Below are 11,164 nucleotides of genomic sequence, written 5' to 3' on the forward strand. Positions count from 1 at the left end.
CTGCCCACACTGCCATGGACTGTCATCACCACAGCAGAGGCTCTGAACAAACAGAGATACACTGATCACTTACGGCTCATGAGGAAACGAGGTACACATCTCTTTCCACAGGTGGCATTGCAGCATGATGACCAGGCATGGCAGTCAGTGTCATTCTGACACACGTCTCCCAACTTCATCTCACAGAATGGGTCCAAGCGGGTGGAGGCAGGGCACTGGGTCGCTGGAAGGAACAAAGTGACAGTCACATCAGGACATATGGAGAGGGTCACACTCCCACAGGATAGGGACAGCATGGGGTCAGATACAGAGTAAAGGTCTCTCTACACCATCCCCCCGATCACACCCTCCCAGGGACAGGGACAGCATGGGGTTAGATACAGAGTAAAGCTCTCTCTACACCATCCCCCCGATCACACACTCCCAGGGACAGGGACAGCATGGGGTTAGATACAGGGTGCAGCTCCCTCTACACTGTCCCACCATCGACCATTCCCAGGGACAGGGACAGCATGGGGGTTAGATACAGGGTGCAGCTCCCTCTACACTGTCCCACCATCGACCATTCCCAGGGACAGAGACAGCATGGGGTTAGATACAGGGTGCAGCTCCCTCTACACTGTCCCACCATCGACCATTCCCAGGGACAGGGACAGCATGGGGTTAGATATAGGGGGCAGCTCCCTCTACATTGTCCCACCATCGACCATTCCCAGGGACAGGGACAGCATGGGGTTTAGATACATGGTGCAGCTCCCTCTACACTGTCCCACCATCGACCATTCCCAGGGACAGGGACAGCATGGGGTTTAGGTACAGGGTGCAGCTCCCTCTACACTGTCCCACCATAGACCATTCCCAGGGACAGGGAAAGCATGGGGTTTAGGTACAGGGTGCAGCTCCCTCTACACTGTCCCACCATCGACCATTCCCAGGGACAGGGACAGCATGGGGTTTAGGTACAGGGTGCAGCTCCCTCTACATTGTCCCACCAACAAACTCTCCTGCCTCGATACCTGTAGCCAGTGGGATGATACACAGAGCTTAACAGGAGTGGTGCCTTACGTCTGGACAGGAACTTGAAGACACATCTGTTCCCACAGTTGGTATTGCAGCAGGTTTGCCAGCCCTCGCAGTCGCTGTCCTCATTGCACTGAGTGTGGAAACTCATGGTACAGACGTGGCTCAGTCTGGAAGGTGAGGGACACCTTTGTTCGCTCCCTACAGAGACAGAGGCTTCATCTTAGCTTCAGAAACTGCTGCTGCTGCTGCTTGAACTATCATTCACTGACTTCGCCCCGAGCTCAAGGGCAGGGTGATAGAGAGAAAGAGAGAGAGAGAGAGAGAGACAGAGAGAGAGAGAGGGAGTGAGACAGGGAGAGAAAGAGAGGGAGAAAGACAGGGGGAGAGAGAGAGAGAGAGAGAGAGACATGGAGGAAGAGACAGACATAGAGAGAGAGAGAGAAGGAGATAGAGAGAGAAAGCAAGAGTAGAGAGAGAAGGAGGGAGACAGACCGAGAGATATAAAGATGAACAGACCGGAGGGTGAAAGGGAGAGAGAGAGAGACAGACAGAGAGAGAGACAGACAGAGAGAGAGATAGAGACAGAGAGAGAGGGAAAGACAGAGAGACAGACAGAGATACACACACACACAGACACACTCACTCACACACTAAACTCACACACACAGACACACAGACACACAGACACACACGCAGGAACAGAAACACAAACACAGTGACTTTCTGTGTCTCCCGATCCCTGATGAACACGGTCTGTGGTGGAGGTTGTGGGTGGGAAGGGAGAGGGTAGGCTGCTGCTCAGTAAACGGAGTTACTTACCCCTGCTGCGGTAGGAATGGACACAGCGACGCCCACAGCTGGTGTTGCAGCACATCTGCCATGCGTAGCAGTCATTATCTTCCTCACACAGCTCACCGTACTTCAGGTTACACACGGCAGAGAGGCGAGCAGGAGAAGGACACATTCCAGATGTCCGATCTGTCACAGAGAGAGAGTGAGGGAGGGAGGGACAGGGAAAGGGAGAGAGGGACAGGGAAAGGGAGAGAGGGACAGGGAAAGGGAGAGAGATAGACACAGCTCAGACATAGAGGAAGGCCTCACCAAGGACATCAGTTCCCCACACTCTGCCTGCTGGGATAAGGATATTCCCCACACTCAGCCTGCTGGGAACAGGATATTCCTCATACTCAGCCTGCTGGGAACAGGGTATTCCCCACACTCAGCCTGCTGGGAAAAGGATATTCCCCACACTCAGCCTGCTGGGAACAGGGTATTCCCCACACTAAGCCTGCTGGGAACAGGGTAGTCCCCACACTAAGCCTGCTGGGACCAGGATATTCCCCACACTAAGCCTGCTGGGAACAGGATATTCCCCACACACAGCCTGCTGGGAACAGAGTGCTCCCCACACTCAGCCTGCTGGGAACAGGATATTCCCCACACTTAGCCTGCTGGGAACAGGGTATTCTCCACACACAGCCTGCTGGGAACAGGATATTCCCCACACTAAGCCTGCTGGGAACAGGGTATTCCCCACACTAAGCCTGCTGGGACCAGAGTGTTCCCCATACTCAGCCTGCTGGGAACAGAGTGCTCCCCACACTAAGCCTCCTGGGGGCAGTGTGATTACATGACCCTCTGCTGGGATGTAGCTGGATCTTGCAGGGACTAACCAACCGTATGCAGTTACCTGAGACTGACAAACTCCTGCTCTGCCCCATGAAGGGGTGGACACAGCGTCTGCCACAAGGTGTCTCACAACATGACCTCCACTTGCCACAATCCCCATCATCTCCACACGAGGCGCTGTGATTCATCCTGCAGGCACGATCCAGGCAGGACGGATTCGGACATTCCTCAGATTTCCACGAGTCTGCAAATGTAATAGTTCCGGTTATGGGAGAGAGCAGGAGAGGTGTTGGGGGGAATGGGTGGGAGAGGAAAGGGGCAGAGTGAGAGGGAGACAAAAAAGGTGAGAGGAACAGGGAGAGAAAGGTGACAAAGACGGAGAGAGAGGGACAGGAACATGCAGCCGAGAGGCAGCAAGTGCGGTGACAGAGAGAGAGGGGCAAAGAGAGAGAAGAGATAGCGACACAGAGAGCAAGTGACAGAAGGAAAGATGTGACTGAGAAAGACAGAAACACATGCAGTAGACAGACAGAATGAGAGGTGACAGAGAAACAGGGCTACAGAGAGACAGGAGAGACAGCAGCACAGAGGGACAGATGGAGAGGCATGACTGAGAAAGAGAGGGAGTGTGGCATGTGACAGAGAGAGAGAGAGAGAGAGAGAGACAGAGAGACAGACAGAGACAGAGAGAGACAGAGAGAGAGAAAGAGAGAGAGAGAGAGAGAGAGAGAGAGAGAGACAGACAGAGAGAGAGACAGAGACAGAGAGAGAGAAAGAGAGAGAAACAGACAGACATGCAACAAATGGAGATGAAATGATGTCACACAAGGAGAGAGAGAGAGAGTGAGAGAGAGAGAGAGAAGAGAGAGATGTGCTGCGGGAATGCACAAAGAGAGGCAAAGGGAAATATACCACAGACACAAAGTGAGATATAAAGCAGGAAAGGTCACAGTGCTGCCTCATACAGGCAGGTTAAGCAGCCATTCCTTTTGGACCAGGAACTACCTCCATGAGACTTTCTGTAGAACGACAGGACACAACGTTTCTGACACCCAGCATCACAGCATCTTTGTGATCCTGCACAATCCTGGTCCGACTCACACACCTTCCCAAAAGTGCAGTTACACACACGGGCAAGATGGTCTGGGCGTGGGCACTGCCCGTCGTCTTCCATTGGGAGAAAACAGAGAGACAGAACCGCATGGGGTTAGACACAGAGTAATGCTCCCTCCACATTGTCCCCATTAAACACTCCCAGGACAGGGACAGCACGGGGTTAGATACAGAGTAATGCTCCCTCCACATTGTCCCCATTAAACACTCCAGGACAGGGACAGCACCGGGGTTAGACACAGAGTGAAGAACCCTCCACATTGTCCCCATTAAACACTCCCAGGACAGGGACAGCACGGGGTTAGACACAGAGTGAAGAACCCTCCACATTGTCCCCATTAAACACTCCCAGGACAGGGATAGCATGAGGAGGTTGGATACATAGTAAAGCTGTCTCTCCCCCACCCCAGCAAGTTCCCCAAGGACAGAGACAGCACATGGTGAGATACACATTGAAACACTGCTCTGTCCTGTCCCGCACCACAACCATTCAGTAACACCAGATGGACAGTGAGTGAAGCTCAGACAAGAAGAACTCACCATTTCTGAAATGCCTGAGGACACATCTTGGCCCACATGGGGTGGAGCAACACGTGCCCCATCTGCCACAGTCGCTCTCGTTTCTACATTCCTTGCCCAGAGTTGTGTTACACACATAGCTCAGTTGACTTGGGCTTGAGCACTCTCCGGGTCTCTCACCTGGAAACACAACATTTCGATATAAGGCTCGACTTACACACGAGAGGGGGAGACCGACAGGGATTCCCCATCAGGGATACACTTGTTGTTTGCAGGAGTTCCACGATCGGGAAAAAGAATTGGAACGGTGTACAGATTGGAGTTAACTGCAGTCTGGGACTCTCTCAGTCTGCACCCTGCAGTCTCGGGTCTCTCTCACTCTGCTCCCTGCATTCTCGGGACTCTCTCAGTCTGCTCCCTGCAGTCTCTGGATTCTCTCAGTCTGCTCCCTGCAGTCTCGGGACTCTCTCAGTCTGCTCCCTGCAGTCTCGGGACTCTCTCAGTCTGCGCCCTGCAGTCTCGGGTCTCTCTCACTCTGCTCCCTGCAGTCTCGGGTCTCTCTCAGACTGCTCGCTGCAGTCTCGGGTCTCTCTCACTCTGCTCCCTGCAGTCTCGGGACTCCCTCAGTCTGCTCCCTGCAGGCTTGGGACTCTCTCTCACTCTGCTCCCTGCAGTCTCAGGACTCTCTCAGTCTGCTCGCTGCAGTCTCGGGTCTCTCTCAGTCTGCTCCCTGCAGTCTCGGGACTCTCTCACTCTGCTCCCTACAGTCTCGGGACTCTCTCACTCTGCTCCCTGCAGTCTCGGGTCTCTCTCTCACTCTGCTCCCTGCAGTCTCGGGTCTCTCTCACTCTGCTCCCTGCAGTCTCGGGTCTCTCTCACTCTGCTCCCTGAATTCTCGGGTCTCTCTCAGTCTGCACCCTGCAGTCTCGGGTCTCTCTCACTCTGCTCCCTGCAGTCTCGGGTCTCTCTCAGTCTGCTCCCTGCAGTCTCGGGTCTCTCTCAGTCTGCTCCCTGCAGTCTCGGGACTCCCTCAGTCTGCACCCTGCAGTCTCTGGATTCTCTCAGTCTGCACCCTGCAGTCTCGGGACTCTCTCACTCTGCTCCCTGCAGTCTCGGGTCTCTCTCAGTCTGCTCCCTGCAGTCTCGGGACTCTCTCACTCTGCTCCCTGCAGTCTCGGGACTCTCTCTCACTCTGCTCCCTGCAGTCTCGGGTCTCCCTCACTCTGCTCACTGCAGTCTCGGGTCTCTCTCACTCTGCACCCTGCAGTCTCGGGTCTCTCTCAGTCTGCTCCCTGCAGTCTCGGGACTCCCTCAGTCTGCACCCTGCAGTCTCTGGATTCTCTCAGTCTGCACCCTGCAGTCTCGGGACTCTCTCACTCTGCTCCCTGCAGTCTCGGGTCTCTCTCAGTCTGCTCCCTGCAGTCTCGGGACTCTCTCACTCTGCTCCCTGCAGTCTCGGGACTCTCTCTCACTCTGCTCCCTGCAGTCTCGGGACTCTCTCTCACTCTGCTCCCTGCAGTCTCGGGTCTCCCTCACTCTGCTCACTGCAGTCTCGGGTCTCTCTCACTCTGCACCCTGCAGTCTCGGGTCTCTCTCAGTCTGCACCCTGCAGTCTCTGTTGTGCTGAACTATCTTGCCCCAGACCATTCCCCTACTGACACTCTGTCACACCATAATCCTTACCTTGCCTGAATGAGGAGACACATTTCTTGCCACATCCAATCTCACAGCACTGTTCATAGGAAGGACAATCATCATCATCCTCACACGATCGAGTCCGGTTTTTCTTGCAGAGAAAAGACACACGGGAATGTTCTGGGCATTTCTTTCGCAAAACTGAAGGAGAGAACGGGTTTTCACTTGGTCAATTTGTTTACATACAGTGTAATCTTTCCACTGTCCTCTATCAAACACTCCCACCACACGGACAGAGTGGGATTAGATACAGAGTAATGCTCCCTCTACAGCGTCGACTCATCAAACACTACCAGGATAGAGACACCATGCTCATAGGTACAGTGTAAAGCTCCCTCGACACTGCTCACATTGGCCTTGTTCAGCTCACTCGGGATTATCAGACAAACCTGTGGGAAGCAATGCAGTGATGGATACTCACATTTCCTGATGAATGTTGGGACACATTTCCCACCGCAGCCCTTGGCCAGGCAGCACCTCTGCCACACGTCGCACTGCGTGTCGTTCTTGCAGTCTTTTCCCAGGGTCGTGTTGCACAACATCGTCAGCCTCCTTGCAATGGGACAGGTTCTGTTCTCTGTGAAGACAAACACAGGGAGATGGGGGATAGAATCAGACAACAGATAAACATCCCACTCTCCCATCTCTCTGACAGAAGGGAGCCCAGTGCCTTGTGAAGGAAGCTGGGAATTGGAGAGAGGGTGGGACAACTCAGCCTTCACAACACCACTCCATGATCTGCCGCAGTATACCAGACAGCTCACACACAATTCCTCTCTCTTGGCCTGCAGTGGGAACAGAGAAAGGACTGAGGAGAGACAGACGATTTAACTGAGATGTAACAGAGGCATCAGACAGACCACAACATCCAAACAGCGTGCACTCATATTCCCGGAGAGTAGGACACTGTGTGTTTCACACCACAATCCCTCCCTGACCCAGGGACAGGGATTGGGAACAGGATCCCTGTCTGTTTCACACCACAATCCCTCTCTAACCCAGGGACAGGGATTGGGAACGGGATCCCTGTCTGTTTCACACCACAATCCCTCCCTGACCCAGGGACAGGGATTGGGAACGGGATCCCTGTCTGTTTCACACCACAATCCACCCCTAACCCCGGGACAGGGATTGGGAACGGGATCCCTGTCTGTTTCACAACACAATCCCTCCCTAACCCAGGGACTGGGATTGGGAACAGGATCCCTGTCTGTTTCACACCACAATCCACCCTTTACCCAAACACAGGGATTAGAAACGCGGTCCTGTTCTACCGAACGCCAATCCCTCGCTAACCTGGGAAGGGGGATCAGAGCCGGGATTCCAGGATGCCCTTGGGGAATCTGTATTCTCTGGACAGTGTCTGTGTCCCTCACATTGGATGTGTTTCCCTCTCTCACACACTCTCTCTCTCTCTCTCTCTTTCTCACCTCCTGTGAAACACTTTGGGATGCATTTCTTCCCACAGCCAGCATCACAACACGAGTGGTATCCATCACAGTCCCCGTTGTCATTACAGGAACGCCCGGTGCTGATCTGACAGAACATGGAGAGGCTGTCCTCCTCTGGGCACTGGTCAGCAGGCTCTGTAAATGGGAAGGTAGGACAGACACAGTTACAGAGTCCCACACAGGGCCCTTCACATACTCCTTCACACCTTCCTCATCTCTTCCCCACCCTCCCTCCATTCCCAAACCAGGGAATGCTCATTCTACTGCCCACCCTCTGCAATAACCCTCTCACTTACTGTTGCTTCCTCCTTTCCCTCCAACTGCTCTCCTGCTCTGACAGCATCACTTTCCCCTTTCCGTGGTGATAAACCCCTGAAAACCTTTTATCTCTTGGGTTATCACACCCCTTTATCCCCGATCAGTTCCTCAATCTGTCAATGTGCCTCCTCAACATCGCTGCTGTACCTGCCTCCACCACCACCCCCTGACAGCATATTCCACATACTGACCCCACTCTGTGTTCAACAAACCTGCCTCCCACTGTCTCCCCTTTTACCCCAAATCTGTGCTCCTCTAGTCATTGACATTTCTGTCCTGGGAAAGTAAAACTGACCAGGCGATACATTCTGTTTGTAAGAGATGAACCTTCTATCAGGTCGACTCTCATCCTTTCCATGTTCACGTGAAAACAAACCAGGCTTATTCGATCTCCCAAAACACATCACCTCACATTTGTTCAGATTACACTCCATCTGCCATCTCTTCACCCAATCCTCCGGTCTATATCCATCCTGCTCTGTCCTCGGGCAATCCTCCTCCATATCTACAGCTCCCCCTAACCCTGTGTGACGTTCACTAACATATTCATCGGGCCACCTTCATTCTCCTCCTATATATCTGGTAAATGGCAAGGTGGGGGTCACAGCACAAATCCCTGTGGGACACCACCCATCACAGTTCTCCAGTCCCTTTCACTGCTACTCTCTGTGCTTCTGTCACTGAGCCAGTTGTGGATCCATCTTACCAGCTCTCTGTGGATCCCGTGTATATTCACCTTCTGTTCTGGTTTACCATGAGAGACCTTGTCAAAGGCCTTGGTACAATCCCTATCCACAATACCCACTGGCCTGCCCTCACCAATCACCTTTCTCACCTTCTCAAAAATACAGGCTCAGTCAAGCTTGTGAGACACAGCTGTACCTGTACAAAGCTACCTTTCCGGTTGCTAACAAGGCTATATGTTTATCCCGGAATGCTGGAGCGGGACTTACATCCCGGTGTCCACACCACAGCGGGTCTAGCCTGACAAAGCCCTGCCCTCCCATGCGAAGGAGACCCCGTCACTGAATGTCCTCTGACCTGCTGGGGGAGCATAGGTTGGGGGTGAGAGGGGCTTACTTCTCGCAAACCACTGTGACACACATCGAGGTCCACATTCCGTGTTACAGCACGATGCCCAGTGACCACAGGAATCGTCTCCATCGCAGGGAGCGGTGAAGTTCATCCGACAGACATAATGCAGTCTGGTCGTGTCCGGACATGTGGATCCTTGGCCTTTAGGAGACACTGAGAGAGAGAGAAGAACAGCCTTCACCACAACTGCTGATCCAACAGAGACCCTTCCCTGGGAAACATCTCTCACAGACAGCAGAGAAACAGGAGCTAGAGAGGGTGGCAGAGATAGGGAGAGGTACAGGGGCTGGAGGGGGTTACAGAGATAGGGAGGGGGGGGTGTAGGGGGTTACATAGATAGGGAGGGGGTGTAGGGGGTTACAGAGATAGGGAGGGGGCTTTAGGGGGTTACAGAGATAGGGAGGGTGTGTAAGGGGTTACAGAGATAGGGAGAGGGTGTAGGGGATTACAGAGATAGGGAGAGGGTGTAGGGGGGTTACAGGGATAGGTAGGGGGTGTAGGGGGTTACAGAGATAGGGAGGGGGTGTAGGGGGGTACAGAGATAGGGTGAGGTGCAGGGACTGGAGGGGGTTACAGAGACAGGGAGGGGGTGTAGGGGGTTACAGAGATAGGGAGGGGGTGTACGGGGGTACAGAGATAGGGTGGGGTGCAGTGACTGGAGGGGGTTACAGAGACAGGGAGGGGGTGTAGGGGGTTACAGAGATAGAGAGGGGGTGTAGGGGGGTTACAGAGACAGGGAGGGGGTGTAGGGGGTTACAGAGATAGGGAGGGGGTGTAGGGGGGTACAGAGATAGGGTGAGGTGCAGGGACTGGAGGGGGTTACAGAGATAGGGAGGGGGTGTAGGGGGTTACAGAGACAGGGAGGGGGTGTAGGGGGGTTACAGAGATAGAGAGGGGGTGTAGGGGGTTACAGAGAGGGGGAGGGGGTGTAGGGGGGTTACAGAGACAGGGAGGGGGTGTAGGGGGTTACAGAGATAGGGAGGGGGTGTAGGGGGTTACAGAGATAGGGAGTGGGCTGTAGGGGGGGTACAGGGATAGGGAGGGGGTTAGAGCGTTACAGAGATAAGGAGGGGGGTGAAGGGGGTTACAGGGATAGGGAGGGGGTGTAGGGGGTTACAGAGATAGGGAGGGAGTGTAGGGGGGGGTTACAGAGATAGGGAGGGGGAGTAGTGGGGTTACAGATATAGAGAGGTGGTGTCGGGAGTTGCAGAGATTGGGAGGGGGTGTCGGTGGTTACAGTGATAGGGAGGGGGTGTCGGGAGTTACAGGGACAGGGAGGGAGTGTAGGGGGGGGTTACAGAGATAGGGAGGGGGAGTAGTGGGGTTACAGAGATAGAGAGGGGGTGTCGGGAGTTGCAGAGATTGGGAGGGGGTGTCGGTGGTTTCAGTGATAGGGAGGGGGTGTCGGGAGTTACAGAGACAGGGAGGGGGTGTAGGGGCTGGAGGGTGTTACAGAGATAGAGAGAGGTGTAGGGCCTGGAGGGGGTTACAGAAGTAGGTGGGGTGTAACAGCCAGAGGCGGGTACAGATATGATTGGATTTGAAGACAATTATGGTGTGTGTACAGCAGGAGGCAGTATTGCACAGCGAGCCATTGGGTGTTGCCAATCCCACATGGTGGTGTGTGAACCAGACTCAGTGTGTGACACTCAGGATTGGATGGGGGAACAGAGATCGGAGAGACCGCAGTGTTTCACAATGAGCTGAACACCATGGAAGATGGGAATGGTGAGGTTAGTCAGGAGAGGAATGTGAGAATTGAGTCTGAGACAGACAGCTCTCTCTCCCACCCAGATACAGTGACGTGGCTCTGAGGGGATCTCTCCTCCTTACCTCCAGGCTTGAAGCTCATGATACATCTCCTCCCACATCCAGTCTCACAACACTTTTGCCAGATATCACAGTCGTCATCAGTAGAACATTGAGAGCCCAGTTTCATCTGACAAATGGGCTGGAGACGAGATTCTGCTGGACATTCAAAGGCTTCCTCTGTGGGGAAAGCATGACTCTGAGCTCAAACTAAACTGCTGCTGCACAGGGTTAACAGTTCATAACATCAAGGAGACCATTCAGATCATCTGGACTGCAACAATCGCTCAATAACATCATTGCTGATCCACCACAGGGACTGTACTTTCTGGTCATCTCCCCTCACACCCACATTCTGTTTACATCTCGCACTCACACGAACCACTTTGCTCTCCACCACACCCAGGGAAGACTCTCCACTCGATCACAAATACAGGCACGCTGTCTCCTCTCCCTCACACACAGGAACGCTCTCTCCCTCACACACACAGGGACCACTCTCCTCTCTCACA

At 53.8% G+C, this 11,164-nt stretch overlaps 1 protein-coding gene across 1 annotated transcript in view; it reads right to left on the minus strand.

Moving 5' to 3' along the window:
• The window catches only part of LOC132814038 (multiple epidermal growth factor-like domains protein 6), a 33,197-nt gene extending 22,369 nt beyond the window's left edge, over positions 1 to 10,828 (minus strand). Inside the window, exons 1-11 of the mRNA XM_060823357.1 lie at positions 10,677 to 10,828; positions 8,829 to 8,996; positions 7,410 to 7,565; positions 6,401 to 6,556; positions 5,968 to 6,120; positions 4,306 to 4,464; positions 3,658 to 3,819; positions 2,714 to 2,896; positions 1,843 to 2,001; positions 1,066 to 1,221; positions 74 to 223 (exon numbers count right to left, since the gene is read on the minus strand). Coding sequence (XP_060679340.1) covers positions 74 to 223; positions 1,066 to 1,221; positions 1,843 to 2,001; positions 2,714 to 2,896; positions 3,658 to 3,819; positions 4,306 to 4,464; positions 5,968 to 6,120; positions 6,401 to 6,556; positions 7,410 to 7,565; positions 8,829 to 8,996; positions 10,677 to 10,782 — 1,708 coding nt within the window. The 5' untranslated portion in view covers positions 10,783 to 10,828. The remainder of the gene's footprint in view (positions 1 to 73; positions 224 to 1,065; positions 1,222 to 1,842; positions 2,002 to 2,713; positions 2,897 to 3,657; positions 3,820 to 4,305; positions 4,465 to 5,967; positions 6,121 to 6,400; positions 6,557 to 7,409; positions 7,566 to 8,828; positions 8,997 to 10,676) is intronic.
• Positions 10,829 to 11,164: the final 336 nt, after the last annotated feature.

Source organism: Hemiscyllium ocellatum, unplaced genomic scaffold (assembly GCF_020745735.1).
Source record: "Hemiscyllium ocellatum isolate sHemOce1 unplaced genomic scaffold, sHemOce1.pat.X.cur. scaffold_640_pat_ctg1, whole genome shotgun sequence".
In the NCBI taxonomy this organism is placed as follows: Eukaryota; Metazoa; Chordata; class Chondrichthyes; order Orectolobiformes; family Hemiscylliidae; genus Hemiscyllium; species Hemiscyllium ocellatum.